The sequence below is a fragment of the Lepidothrix coronata genome, unplaced genomic scaffold (assembly GCF_001604755.1).
Source record: "Lepidothrix coronata isolate B3197 unplaced genomic scaffold, Lepidothrix_coronata-1.0 Scaffold318, whole genome shotgun sequence".
Classification (NCBI taxonomy): Eukaryota; Metazoa; Chordata; class Aves; order Passeriformes; family Pipridae; genus Lepidothrix; species Lepidothrix coronata.
Window position 1 is genome coordinate 258,307 of NW_016690498.1, and position 15,125 is coordinate 273,431.

Here is a 15,125-nt window from a genome sequence, read left to right on the forward strand (position 1 = left end):
CAGGATGCCACAACAGAGATTAGCAGCGTTAATCCCAGTATAACAAGAGGGCTCATTTTGTCTGGCCTATAAATAAGTCCAGTGATAATATAATCTCTTACTTTAAAAAGAATAAAAACACGTGGGTGGGGATGGGGACCCCAAAGCCAAATAAAAACTCACCAGGGTAACCTAAAAGCCAGTCCTGCTCTCAAATTCACAGTGGCTTTTAGCAAATACATTATTTTTACTGAGGACCAGCAAAATTGTGCTACTCAGTGGCACTAAACTTCTGTGCCTATAGCCTAGCTGCATTTTTTTTCTCTAAGATATCATTAAATATCTGAGGAGCATAGGCATATCTCACTGTAGGAATGCCCTCATTAACAAAACATTGCTGCTCATGCCATCCCTCTCACAGAACTCTGTCCCTTTCATCTGCACTCAAAACACCTTTCTCTCCCAAGGAAAACTGTGAATTAGTCTCTGTATGCTGCTGAAAAATTGATCTGTTGTTACTGAAAGGATGGCAATGACTACAAAAAGGGGACTGCTATTGCAAACAGCTTATCGGTGCTTTCGATGTGCGACAAGTTGTCACTTCAATAAACAGTCATTTCCTTACCCACTAAGAGTGTGGCAATATGATTAACTCGAAACTAATTTGGTTACCGGCACATCATCCCGAAGATTTACACTTCTGACTTCTCCAGAGTTTTTACTGAACTGATGGCTGTAACTGATATCCCTCCAAAACCTAGGTGTTCTGTGGGAAAGGCCTTGTAGTTAAATTCCCACTGTAACTGCCAAAAATGCAGCTCCATTTATTCATATGAGAGACTGACAGTGTCCCACATCAGTTTTGTTTTTACTGTATGCTTGCATTCGGTAAGGAGAAAAAAAACAACACACAAGTACCACAGCTTTATTTAGACAGGAGGGACTCACAAGGAGAACAGGCTTGGAATGAAGCTACCTTTTCAATGCCTGTCATCTCTCGCCATTTTTGGATGATGTCCGGCTTCAGTCTGAATGTGGATTTGAAGGGGAAACTTGAGATAAGTGATTTGTAAGTGCAGGGTGTTTTTCTGGTGTTGTCTCTACGGAACTGTGACAAGTACTGCCCTAACCAGCCAGGCTGCCCGTGGAGCAGCACACTGTCAATGACATACCTCTCTGTGGCTCCCCAGCTGCTGTGGCTCCAGCCTTTCCAATCAAATTTCAGCGAGGGACCGCGGGACACAGCACTTCCTGTGGTTCAGAAATGGTTTTGTAAGTACAATTCTTATTTTCCTGAGGATTTCACTGGGTAAACAAGCTTGTGTTAGTAAATTCCCAAGTCTGCTTTGTCAATGTTAATAGGGAAACTGTACATGGTCAGTACATTTCACAGTGGGAAAACAAGCATTTTGCATTTCATTGATGGTTTCCTGTCCAGATCCATCCTTTTACCTCTTTTCTGCCAGTTCCCTTCAAACTTCTGCATAGCATATTCGCGAAGACCCGCCACTGGAATTCATACTTGTCATCAACGCTTTTCACAGTTATTTCGTAGAAACCCAGAATTGTTAGGGTTGGAAAAGACTTTTGGACAGCATCCAGTCCAACCCCCCTGCCAAAGCAGGGTCACCCAGAGAAGGTGGCACATCAGCACCTCCAGGGGGGTTTGGAAAGTCTCCAGAGAGGGAGACTCCACGACCTCCCTGGAAGTCCCCTTCTGGAAGCATGCCACAGACCCCGGAGCCTCCACAGCCCGGGGCGTGGAGAGCCATTTTTACCACCGCGATCCTCACCAAGCCGTCTCCATATTGCTCCTGGCAGACTCCCTCCCGAGGGCAGGTCCCGCTCCGGGCTGTGTCGGTGAGGCCCGAGGAGCGGCGCCGAGGGTCTCCGCGGGCTGTGAGAGCCCGGCCGGGCGCGTCCCCTCAGCGCCTCCCGCCTGTCCCCTCAGGGAGCGCGCGGCGCCCCGGGGGCGGGAACGCGCCGCGGGGGGGCCCTGAGGGGCGGGGGGGGCGGTCTCGCGCCGCGCCTCGCTCCCGCCGCACGTGCCGGCCCGGCCGCACTTCCGGCCGCGCGGGCTCATCTGCGAGGGGCGGGGGCGGCCCCGCGCTTGCGCTCTGCGGCCGCGCGCCGGCGGGGCGGCCGCTCCCGGCACAGCGCGCGCCGTCCCCTCAGCCGCCCCGGCCGGCGGGGCTGCGGCTGCTCCGTCTTCCTCCTTCCTCCTCCTCCTTCCTCCTCGCCTTCCTCCTTCCTCCTCCTCCCCTCAGGAGCCGGCGCCGGGTGAGGAGAAGCGGGGGCCGCGGCCGGCATGTGAAGCGGGGCAGCCCCCTCGCCGCCTCCTTGCCTCAGGCTCTTCCCCGGCTCTTGCTGGGGCCCCGCTCGCCATGAAGAAGTTTTCCCGCATGCCCAAGTCCGAGGGGAGCGGCGGCGGCGGCGGCGGGACGGCGTGCGGCGGCTCCGGCAGCGGCGTGGCCCTGGGCAGGGCGCTGGCGGTGGGGCGGTACCAGGTGACCCCCGAGGAGCCGCTGGCCGAAGGTGAGGACGGGCCGGTGCGGGGGGCTTGGGGGGTGCTGTTTCGGCCGGGGGCTCCTTAGGGCGCTCGGAGTTCCCCGGCACGCTGCCCTGGGTGAGTGAGGCGGGGTGAGGTGTCACCAGCGCCTGTGTCAGGTTTCTGCCAGCTAATATGAGGAGAAAAAAAAAACCCAGACAAAAAACACAGCAAAAATAAAAGGCATGGCCTTCCTTGGTGTAGGGCAGCTGGTTGCTGTCAGGGTCACGAGTGGCGGTGCGGTGCTGGCAGCTTGCGCTGGAGAGCTTCCCCTTGCTGCGGGGTGCTCGACTTGTGCTTCTTGTGGTGAACATGCACTTCGTGTCGTCCGACCTCCTCTGGGACTTCGGGAAGGGTCCTGTGAGTTAGTACAGTCGTAGGATTGTCTACACTTTGTTAGTTGTACGACTTTGCTAGAAGCTGGAGTGGGTCACCAGCAAATCAGCCGTACTTGTGTTTTGCCCTCTGTGTGTGTGGGGGGGAAACAGTGTGGTCTTCATTTCCCACAGCTGGTAACCCGTGTGATGGATAAAATGCATAAATTCCCTTCCCAGGTCACTGAGCTCAGGGTTAGACCTGTATAGTTCGTAGTTACAACACATGCTTTGGATGTTGTGGGTAAAAATAATTCACCTCTGTCACTTTTATGTGTGTCGCTCAGACTGGTTTATGTGTAAATGTACTTGTGAACTTTGATTGCATATGTGCATTTCTTGATGGAGATCTTAAGAGATGGTTTTAACAACTGCATGCAGATAATATTACTGTTTAAAATAAGAACATATAGTAAGCACTTGTATTTTCATTGCTATCTTGAAAAGGTTATTGTAGAATAGCAGATTTGGAGTATTTTGAATGCAATATTTTGTAATTGAGGTATGAAGATGATGTCATGGTTTATCCACCAGCATAGCTGGTGACCTAAAGCATGAGTGGTCCTTGCTGAGAGCTACTTCCAAGTCATTGTGATCTGACAGACTGGAATTTCTCAGCAGGGCTGGTGGCAGGATAGAGACTTTTTAAAAAAAGTAATGACAATAGGCTCATGGACAAATTCAGGAGATAACACAAACCCCATATATGTAGTGAAAAGGAGAGAAATTGCACAGTGCTTGATTCAGTTTAGCATATTATTAAAATGTTTTCTCATATTGTACTGTTTTAAGAGTCACTACAGATCACTTTTTTTTCTGTAGCTGGCAGAAACAAATGGATAGTCCTTAAGGGCTTGGAGTCAGTTTAAAATTTGAGTGTCATGCAAATTATCTTCCTTACTTTTGAGTCTGAAATAAAAGTTGCATATGGATGCTTGGGACAAAAACTGATAAGAGTCAGGGCGGTGTAAGCCTGCTGCATCTTGGGGAAAGTCCCCAAGCCAACACTAGAGCTGTTCAGCAGAGAGGACCCAAAGAGGCCTAGAGGGAAGTAACAGGTGGGGTAACTGCGTGGTTGGGGTCACAGGGACATGAGGGAGTGGGGGGGCTGATTGGCAGCTCCCTGATTGTCAGGGAGCAGCTGGGCTTTAACAGGGTGTGTCCACTTGGGTGCTCCTAACTGACCACAACAGTTTATGGATCAAAAAGTACCTTTTCATTTGGAATTACTTGTTGACAATCAATCCCTTGCCTTAGTAACCATTAATAGTAAGTATGTTACTGCTGTTACATTAGTCATATTGGTATCTGTAGTTAGTACTGAACACTATAAATCCCCTGTTTAGTCATCTTCCTCTCAGGAGGGCAGAGAACAAACTTTTTTCCCCTATTCTGTTTGCACAAGGCATTTCTTTCTTCCAGTTTCTGAATCCCAGTTTAACTGAGGCTCTTACACTTGTCAGGTAGTTGCTGTTACTCAGTGCGGATGAAATCCCATTTCAGAGGTTCATATCCAAGTTATAGCTTGTGCTAGGAAGCGTTAATGACACGTGAAGTTAATTAATGAAATTAACCAATCTGTTTCATAGGGGCTATATGATGTTCTGATAGCAGTGGTATGGTATATTGTATTGATTTTTTTTAAGCTATTGTGATTAATAGAATTATGTGTCTGATTCATGTTGTTTAACCCCATCCTCCTTCCAGATCTTGCTCTTAGGAAGGCAGCTCCTGGTTCTGTAGAGGGTTGAGGCTCCCGGTAACTAGAGTAGCGTCAGTCATTATGCCCTAAGGCTCAAGTTGTGAAGACCTTGTTAGGCTGCAGGGATGGACCTTTGGTAAGTTTGCCACGTTGATACCAAGTTGCTTTCAAAGTGCTTTTCCTGTAGTCTTTGACAAGATGATTTTATTTCAGTGTTTTAAAGGCAGAAGTATGGAGCATTATGATCTAGTTCTTTTGAATAAATATAATGTTATCTATTTAAGTAAAGAAGCTGTTAAGTTGAAGTGCTGTAGTTAGGAGGCAGTCGGGTGGCTTCTTTTGGTTTAAACAGACCTATTCTGTGGTGGCTTCTTGGCCTCTGTAACCCAATGGTCAGTATGTTGGTGGATGGAGGTGTTTATTTTTAAGGCCTATTTCTCAGATATAGGGGAAAAGCAGTTAGTTTGGGTTGAGGTTTGATGTAGAATTCTTATCCATTTCAAGGGAATGGTAGAACTAGATGGAATAAATGACTGATAGAGAGTGAAGGCTTTCTCTTTTTGTGTTTTTGTTGAACAAGAATATGTGCAATTCAGCTGAAGTTTGGAAAATTTAGTGACAAAAACATGGAGGGTTCTCTGCTGAAGGTTACAGGTGGTCCATGGGGACTTTGGTATTGAAGAAGTTCAGAAATTGCAGCAAACTGAAAGTGGCCAAGTATGAAACATGCTTTTAAGTAGATAACCTTAAATGTTAATGCAAAACAGTGTATATTGTGATGAGTGAAAAGGAAAGCGAAAATTAGCAAGTTCCCAAAACATTTTTGGCTTAAATAAGGAGGAGGTAGAAAGTTGTGCCTTGATACATGGAAACTACTACTTCATTGTTGGCCTTGATTAGACTTCAGTAACTCCTTTTTGTTTAAGAATTGCAGTAAAACTGATTTTTCTGCGTTCTGTAAGGGTAGGCGTTGGAAGATGCTAATTTGTTTTATTATCTTGATTGCCTGGCAGGGCTTGAGATGTTTAAACTGCAAAAATAAATAAAGACTTTGCCAGGTTTAAAGTTCTCTTAGTACCACGTTATGGTAAGTGTTGTATTTTAGTATGTTGGTATGTTTTAACAGGGGGCCTCTAGTGGTCTAGTGGTCGCGCACACTGGGTCTCACCTAAAAAATCCACTGCGCAGGCTCGAAGGGTTTAATGACCTTTCCCAAATCTTCGCTCGCGAAGACTGGCCATTATGTTTTAACAAGTGCAGGTAAAGCAGAGACAGTTGCAAGTGTTAAGAAAGAGACTGCATGTGCAATGTGCGCTGGGCTTCCCAGCTTCCCTCTTGAACTTGACTGACTTTGTTTGGAAGCTCATTTGTGGGCAGGGAAAGACGGTCCTCATCTGCTTTTCATTTTCACTCAGGCTGGATTAATGGAATTGTGGGGCATGTGCTGTTGCATCTTATAAAAATAAAGCAGTGCTGTGTCCAGCCCTAGCCACCAGCAGTTCACCCTCTCGCCAGGCAGTCCACTCTTACGAGAGCAGAGGTGAGATGCCAGACACTGACATAGGAGGAACGGGGTGACACTGTGTGCAGCTTGCTCTGGAAGTACCCAGAGGGGATGGAAACTACCTCCTCAGTGCTGGGAAGCTCTGGATGGGATAGGGTGATGGTTGTGTGTTACTGCTCTTGTGCTGTAACTTTCTCTCTTTCCTTTGCCTCAGTCCATGTGCCAAGAAGCTGTGTGGTAGTGGGTATACTGTTTATTTTTTATCATTTGGACTGGTGAAGTGGTGAGTCTGGAGCTGTGTGGAGTTGAGCCTTCTGCTGCTGTAGCTTAGGAAGCTGTTGCTTTTTTCATTGACCTTGTATCTATCTAGGACTAGAGAGGAGGGGAAAAAGCCACTCAAGAGGTGATTGCTTATAAGTTCGTTATTTAATGTTTGTATAACACAGAATGTTTGCTTCATATAGTTTTCTGTGAAAAGGAGCCTTTCAATAGGGAGAAAAAGTAAAAGCCTTGAATATTCCCTTTATAAAATTGTAAGTGGCATGCTCTTTTATAGTTTATCTCACAGGGCAAGCTCTCAGAGTAAAGCCCCATCCCGCTTGGCAGGTTTAGGGTAAGATAATTTGATTCACTCTGGGCCATGTGTGAGAGAAACAACAAAATTCTCAGGAGGCTCAATAACAAACTGGTCATTAATGCCCAGAGGGTGAATGTCTTTCTTCCCTTTTAGCCCCTCTGAGGGTCAGCTTGACTTTCTCCCAGAGAACCTTTCTACAGCTCTGGGTTATACCAGCCCCTGGGTCGGTCCCCGCCATTTTGGGGCAGCCCCTGGGTCAGTCCCCGCCATTTTGGGGCAGCCCCTGGGTCGGTCCCCGCCATTTTGGGGCAGCCCCTGGGTCGGTCCCCGCCATTTTGGGGCAGCCCCTGGGTCGGTCCCCACCACTTTGGGGCAGGTCATGCTGTTGGCTCCCACCACTTTGGACTGGACCAGAGATTCGCTAAGGCTCCAGGGACAGGGAGGGAGCAGTGGTTGTCCCACCTATGCAGAGCTCGCCCTGTTCCCCCTGACTTCCCACCTGGTTATTTCGAGCCAGTCAGTCATTCCTCCAGTCTCTTACACCAGTGAAGGAATGAGCTTCTTGTGAGCTCTGCTGTCCTTACTTAAATTGAGTGTGTAGTCTTAGCAAGTACTTTGACAATACTTATGATTTGGTTTGTCTCTTAAATTCACATAATTTCAATCAAGGCCTAAGAAAACTGTCACCCAAATGGAGAGGAATTCAGGTCCTGTTTTGTGAGATCTTGTGCTCTGTGTCTGTAGATTCTTGTGCTGTGTGTTTGTAGATTTTTGTGCTGTTTAATTTTCAGTGCAAGTGTTTTTTCCTGGAGATTTTTCTTCAATTAGTTGTCTGAGGGAAGAAGGGGAGTCTTCAAATAGGATCAACATCACAGCAGTGCTGAAGGTGGAATAGCTTATTGTCCAGATAGGAGGTGTACCAAGTTTTTCAAAATCATTCCTGGAATAAGGGTAGTCTTGGAAGTTTTGCTGTGACAGTTTTGGGTTTTTTCCTACCTTGTGTCTTAGCAATAGCAGTTCAGTTAGTAATCCAAATTGACAAACTTTGTGTTGTGAATAAGGTTCTCTTTCCTTTTGCTGAGTCCCACGTCAATTAACCTTTCATACCTTGATTTTTAGGTCTTTAGAGTGAGTTATGTGGAGGATATGCAGCTCTAGCAGCTGCTATAAATTCGGAAAGGTGCTGATGTGCAGCAGACACTGCTCCATCTCATACATGGTGTGGCTTGTTTGTTGTGCTGTCTTCTGGAGAGGTAAATAAAGAGAAGTGCCATTATAAAGGATCTGTGAACTGTAGTACTTCCAAGTGTTTCGATGTGGCGTGGACTGAATTTTTAACTCTGTACACTGGGACAGCTTATCTTTGTGGCAGGTGTTAAGAATACACCTGGTGCAGGGTCACTTCTCTTGCCACTGGGGCACAGCAGTCTCCTCCCGTGTGGCTGACCTGTTCATTATTGGTTGTCTTCGTTAATTTAGTGGTTATGTCATGTGACTTGATGCTCTTTGCAGTAGCTGCTGTTTCGTTTTCAGTTGAAATCTAGTTCAGTTGTTCGGGTGGATTATGAACTGGAAGGCTGTCTGGAAAGATAAATTGTGGAATTTGAGTTGGGATTGGTCATGTCGATATTTTTCCAGAGTGTAAGATTTCTGAATCTGTTTGCACATGACTGTAAAGGTCAACCCTGTTATTCTGTCTCAAACAGTTTAACTTTGCCAATATTGGAGTAGAAGATATAGTTAGTTCCAGTTGAAGATACAGAGGACAAAAAACAGCATCAGTACTTCAAACTTTATGATTTCCATTTTGTCTGAAAGTATAATACAATACACATGGATCTCTTGTGCAGTCCCAAAAATAGGCATGGCTGCCTTATGGCAAGTGTAGCTGCAGATTGGCAGGTGCAGAGATCCTGGACCAGCTTTGGATCTCTGGGTGATGAAAGATAGGGAACCTGTGCTGTAGGGCTTGTGGTTCATCCTTGGTTTCTCAGGCCTAGCGGAGGCAGATCACAGCTTGAAACAAGAGCATTGTTTGGCTGTTGCAGGATATAGCTGTGTTCTGTGTAAGGAGAAGGCAAACAAACCAGGAAGTGGTTGGGGATTTGCATGTGATCCCAGTCTCACATCAATATGCAGGTAAAGGTGTCTTCTCATGTAGCGTAGTGCACAAAATGAAAGCTCTAGTTCACTTGAGCTCATGACATAGTTGGTGTGCTCAACACTGTGGTGGTACTTGGGGACAACTGTTGCTGTCACTGTTCTCTCCAGAGCTCTCTTGTGCTTCTGGGACACGGATGGGGAAACTTCTGTAGGCTGACAAAGGCATCTATTGTACAGCTAAGACCAAGTTCATCTCCTAGGACACATGGTCTAATGCTCTTGATTATCCAGTTATTGGTCCTTGCGTGCCTTGAGGACACTCCTTTCTGCATTGTGTGTATGTGGACAGGTCCTGTTACACCTCTGAACTGCACACAATTGTTATGTTCTTTTTCAAGGATGTTATCCATTTCGTTTTTGTGTGCCCAGAAGTAGTTAAATACCGAGCAAGCACCTGGGAATCTGGTAATCCTGCACTAAGTTTTCAGGATAGTGGCCAAGAGTCACATGGAAGAGTTACAGGGAAAGGAACTTGATTTGTAGTAGTCATGGTAAGGTGATGCACAAATTCAAGCCATCTTTCCTTTGCCAAATTTTGACAAAGGACAGATGTAACCGATGCATATGCCATCTACCTGCCTTTTTCCTTGCAGAGCTGTTTTGGTGAAGTATGCTAATGCTACAGTAGTCAGAATGGGAGGGTATGCGTGTGCGTGTTGCACTAGGAAGCTCCTGGACACCCTCAAAGAGTAAGGTAGCATGGAATAGAGGATATGTTAGCTCTGTCTGGAAAAGACACAGCCTGACTCTAAAAGCAACTGTGCAGGATCTTAATTTTTTTGGTTTAACTGAAAGGTTTTGGTTTTGTTTTTTTTTAATTAAACCTCAGTATTTTGCATGCCAGCATTGAAAAGACAAATTGTTAGCTAAAAGCAGTGGAATTCCTTTTCAGGCAGGTGTAAACTAGAAACCAGTAATTCTGGGAAGGGGGTATGTATTTCTCAGGGCTGTTGTTAGTGTAATAGCAGAGCTGCCAGTCATTAATTAGTATGTTCCCTATGTGGAAGGGTTCGTGCAGTTGTTGTGTGCATGGAGAACCAGAGTTACTGCCAGAGATGGGACTAGATCTCTAGGGAGCAGTGCAGTTACAGGTCTCTGTGCTGTTACGAGCATAACTGTATGAACTTCCATGTCTTTCTAGTTGGTTGTAGCTGTAAATGTGCACACACCTGCTCTCTGATGGGTGTTTGACTTCTTGCTGAATAGGTTTCACCTCAGGTTCAGAGGGAAAATGTTGCAGATGCTCAGTGAGGTTGTGCTGCTTGTCGCTGGCAGTGCTTTGGTTTACACTGTTTTGTTTGTCTTGATTCTGATTCCATAACCTTGTGCTATATTTTACTTGCTGTAGCTATTTTTTGCCTCTGTAACTTTGTAGCTAAGCAGGCTGCCACAGTCTGCCGAGTTGATGTTTGTAAGCAGAGCTGTGTTAACTGACACTATGAATGCTCTGTGCCTGCCAGCGTGGAGAGTAACAGTCGGGTGACAGGCTTGGGACTGACCAGCAACACAGGCGTGGTCAGTCACCTAATTGCATCCTTATTGCCCGAGGTGCTGCCCTATGCAGGCATCTGTCTTGTTTTCCTCATCCGTCTTGGCAGGTTTAGCTTAAAAGCTGTTAATGTGGTGGCTGAACAGCTGCATCCTGAAGTGTTAGGTGTATTTGCACAGTTCTGGTATCCGGAGCTGGTGGTCTGAGGGGAGTTGGCAGGTCCCAGTGATGCCAAGCAGCTGTGCAGTGCTGCAGGTCACATCATCTCTAGTCTATCATTCTGCTGTGGCAGAGTCGGCTTACCCTGTGTCCTTCTCTCCAGTGGAGAAAGACAGGTGGCGAGCGTGAAACCCCTTCTCTGAAAGGAGATGGTCTGTGTTTTTCCTTATCATTGTCTAGCTGCTGACAAGAAAGGAAGATGAATTCCTCTTCTGCTTTCTGGTTGTCTTGGGAATGGATTTTAGTCTCTGAGTGTTTGTCTACTGGTTAAGAAAGTAGAAACCTTTGCCTTCCTCTCTTGCTTCACGTGTTCTTTGCTCACGCTTGTCTAGGTTGGTTACTTTTACGTAGTTGCAGTGGGATATCTTGGGTGTGGGTTGGGTCAGCTGTGAAACTGGGTCTCCGAACATAGTCAGGGTGGAGGAAAACACAGGAAAGGGCAGGTTACCAAATGGAAATAAAAAATCAGTTGATCCTAGGGGTCTGTTTTAATGAAGTGGAGACTATTTCTTTTGGTTTGAATAGCAAGACCTTGAATAACTTGGTTCTGGAGCAACATAAACCCAGGTGTTACAAAACACTGTCTGTCTTGTGGAACTGGAACCTGGCAGACTTGGAGTGTTCTCCCTGCAAAGGTATGAGAGTCTTTGGTTCTTCTTCCTTCTCCTTATGTCTGCCTTGCTTCTGAGGCACGTGGTGCAAGTACTGAAGAATTGATGATGTAGGCTCACGGGAGAGTGAACACCTCTTCAAGAGGTGTCAGACCTGGTATTGCTGAGAAGAGCATCACATTGCCTCGGGGAGAGACGTTACTCCACAGACGGAGAAACAAAGGAAGATGAAGGGATTTGCCCCAAGTCATACAAGTCTGTACAAGAGATACAGGTAGAGTGTGGAACATCCTCATTGTGAGATGGTTTCTTCCTCATAGCTTTTGTAACGTGCTATGCCTTGATTGCCACACACAAAAATACGAAAGGAATTCTGATATTCCAGGACTTGAGGAGATTTTATTCAGTCATGTGTATGTTGGGCTTCCTTCCAAACTTGCACATTATTTTAATGGATGAATTTGTTCCTGTGGTGCCTAGAAACTAATACGCAAGTCTCTAGGAGTTATGTTACCAACACATAGGAATGGTCCAATTCCTGGTTTATTTTGGGTCTGTTGTACTGACTCATTTCATTTGTCATTTTTTTTAATTTGCTGCTTGGACTGTGATTTTTATCTGTGCATCTTGTCTTTCAGTAGCAGTTCTAGTGAGTAATTGTTGCAGGACTGTGCCTCTTTTCTTATGAAACAAAAATAGCTTCGGAAGTCAGTGATTAATATGACATTTAATTACGTTCTTTTGCAATTGCTGTAGGTTGAAAAGCTGAATGTGCATGTATTTAGAGAAACTGTTGCTAAACAAGGTTTTTTTTCTTGTTTTGGGTAATTTATTTGCGTGTAAATATGAAAGCAGTATGCAGCAAATAGATCACTAAACAATATAAGGCACTAAATTACTCTTCTGACATACATGTGTGAGGACCTGACTGAACACAGCATGTGTTCATGAGACTAGAAGAGTGAATGAAATTTAGTATGTCAGCATTAGGCAGAGGATCAGTTCTGGGTTTGTGCATGATGTGCAGGAAAACAAGCTGTTTGGAAAAAAGCAAATGAAATAATTGCATCCTGCAAAGCCCTTCTGTCTCTCCTTAGAGCTCAGGAGCACGGTCTGTGTCTGTAGAGTTGAGACTTTCACCTTGAGGTGAGTTTAGATGGGTTATCACTTGGCCTTTACTTCATGAGAACTTGTGGAAGCAGCAGGAGGATTATTTTGTCCCAGAATGAGCTATCCAGAGGTTTCTTAGGCACTCTGAAGATAGAAGAGCAAGCTTGTATTGTTATGGTAGTTCTAAAAGCAATGTAACCAAACAGCAACTCAAAAGGAAGTAGTGTGCTGCATCTGATTTGGTTTGGGCTTGTAGATGTGTTCAGGTGCCTCCAATTTTGGTGTGAATCCACAGTATTATCCTCCCAGCTTTGTGCTTTCTTTATTTTTCCATCAAATGCAGTATTTTAAGTCTTTCATATGACTTGCTCTTCTGTTAAACTGATATGGAATTTTGTAGCGGGATTTGTAAGAGGAGCCTTTTGTTGAAGGACATCTTTGAGTTTAGATTCTAGCATTTTAAGTTTTGGAGACTTACTCACAAGCATGAGTCTGCAGCTTGGTACATATAATGAAAAACTGCCTTGTTCTGAGTTCTTGCTGTTGACTGGCTCTGCCTTGAAACATGGTAGGTGTACGAGAAGTATTAAATGATTTTGATAATCTTGACTCTGATACTCAGAGTCCTCTTGCCACTGCAGCATAGCGACCAAGCTGCTTATATGGTTTAGAAGTTTCAGTGTGTCTTTTTAGGTTGTCAGATGTCACAGTGTGAAGTTTAGAATCCCAAGCATAAAAGTGCCGTAAGGTAATTGGGGTGGAAGTCTTAAGAGGTGTTTTATGTGCAAATTGAAGTATTCAGATGTATTCAGCATAGGTAGAGCTTCAAGAACTGCCTGCCCCCATGCAGATGCTAAGGAAGTGTTATTACCTAAAAGGGTTTATAGTTCTCTTTATTGGTGCAAGCAGGTTGGATCTCAGATACTGTGCTCTTGAGAAAGTTTATTTAGGAAGAAATTCTTTACAGAGAGGGTAATAAGGCATTGGAATGGGCTGCCCAGGGACGTGGTGGATTCTCCATCCTTGGAGCTTTTTAAGATGAGACTGGATGTGGCTCTTAGTGCCCCAGTCTAGTAACCGCGGTGATAGTGGATCAAGGGTTGGACTTGATGATCTCCCAAGTCTTTTCCAACCCAGCTGATTCTATGATGCTGAGATTCTGTTGGCCCCCTGTTGATCTTATGCCAAATAGGTTTGTATCTGGGCATACTCCTTTGATTTAAGTATTTGCAGACAGCTACAGAATAAGTGAGATAATAAACATCCTTCTTCTCATTGCCTCAGTTATTCATATTCGATGTTCTTAACACTAATTCCTGCCAGTCAGTCCAGTTCTGATCATGCTCACTTATGAAAAGTGGTCAGTGGATTCCCTGGTGACTACACTCAGGTGGGAATGTGTGAGTTGGACTCTTTCTAGCAGTGAAGAGATGGGTTTTACTTTACTAATTCAGTATGTGCAAGATGCCTTAGACAAATAGCAAACCAGAGAATCTTCCTGTGACATCTGCCTTATTCTGAAATGGTTCTGGCATTAGCAATGGCTTTGTCTATCTGCATGGCCTGGTGGCTCTTGTCTTTGTATTGCAACCAGAGGTGGCACTTGTCCAGGGTGCCATGGAACCAGCCCTTGGGCTGGAGCTGGACACTGTGTGCTGTGCCTTGTTTCTGTGCCATGGCAGCTTTGGGACAATCAGTGGATCAGTGACGTGAGCTTGGAGATCCCTTCTCTGACTTGCTCTGCTTTCAATTTTTGTGGTACCATATTTAAACGCAAGTAAAACAGTGATTTTAAGGAACATGCAAAGCAAACTACATAGCAAATAAGTGTGTGATGTTTGTTTTCTTAACTGGTTGGTAACCATGTGGTATGACAATGGAATTTAGTTCCAAAGTGGTTGCATCGTAGCTGTGTAATATATCTGTACCCACTGATTTAACCATTTGGTGACTGATTTTGACATTTGTTGATTATATTGGAGTTGAAATCAAGTTTTAGGAAAAAGTAACTTAGCAAATGACATTGGAAATCCATCTCTAGAGTGACCTGAATTCACGCTCCTCAGTGTTGTAGGATGGCAAACTCCATGTTTCTGTCCAGCCTATGCGCATAGATCGTGTCATTGTTGTGGTTTCCCAACTCCCTCTTTTCAGGTCAGACCAAACGACAGAGGGAGCTGAGTTAGGTGGAAAAAGTCACAGAAGAGGGGGGGAAACATGTTGAAGATAAAACTGCTGTTGAAAATTTTTTAGCTTTTTGGTTGTTGGTGTTGGTTTTTTTGTTTTGTTTTGGGGGGTGGTTTGGTTTTGTTGGGTTTTTTTTGTTTGTTTTTGTTGGTTTTTTTTTTGTGAACTGTGATAGTGGATGTTCATTGCAGGTGTCTTGCCAATGTCTTGGGTAGATTGAAAAGCTTTGTTATGAAAAGTTGAGCAAGAAGCACATCCTGCCTGAAGGCATCACCTGGTTACATCTTTAGTAACCTGATGTGTCCAGTGGACTGAAGTTTGAGAGACTAAAGCTTTAATGGCACAGTGAAATGGAATTGAATTAACACTTCTGGCCTAGATTACACAGCGTAATCCCTTTATGTAAATGTTTAGTCACAGTTTTGACCTGACAAAAAATAGTGTTCAGGTTGGTTGTTAAGTTTCTGGTGTATGTTAGTGTTTGGTTTTGAATCTTAGTGTTAGGAAAAGGAAGTGTTGGTGGCATGAAGCTCTGTCTCTTGGAGAAATATCTTGGTTGCTCCTGCAAACAGCTGTCACTCCTGACAAGTGTTTCTTGACTTCAGAAATGTGGATTATTTCTTGAAATTTTTTTTGATTGCAGAACTTGTTTTGTGCCAGCT

At 44.9% G+C, this 15,125-nt stretch overlaps 1 protein-coding gene and 1 long non-coding RNA gene across 4 annotated transcripts in view; one reads left to right on the plus strand and one right to left on the minus strand.

Moving 5' to 3' along the window:
• Nucleotides 1–890: 890 nt before the first annotated feature.
• Nucleotides 891–1,935, minus strand: LOC108508845. The gene is made up of 3 exons (XR_001878535.1): nucleotides 1,773–1,935; nucleotides 1,152–1,230; nucleotides 891–1,007 (listed from the first exon to the last, which is right to left on the minus strand). It is a non-coding gene; the product is annotated as an uncharacterized LOC108508845 (long non-coding RNA).
• A 195-nt stretch (nucleotides 1,936–2,130) lies between these two features.
• The window catches only part of BMP2K (BMP2 inducible kinase), a 46,989-nt gene continuing 33,994 nt past the window's right edge, over nucleotides 2,131–15,125 (plus strand). Inside the window, exons 1-2 of one of the 3 annotated variants that reach the window (XM_017837959.1) lie at nucleotides 2,470–2,514; nucleotides 4,609–4,739. Coding sequence is in view for 2 of the 3 variants with exons in the window: in XM_017837956.1 (XP_017693445.1) it covers nucleotides 2,364–2,514 (151 nt within the window). In the remaining variant the exon portion in view is untranslated. Of the gene's footprint in view, nucleotides 2,515–4,608; nucleotides 4,740–7,697; nucleotides 7,938–15,125 lie in introns of those variants that run through there. The other 2 variants (XM_017837956.1, XM_017837958.1) reach the window with 2 other exon arrangements.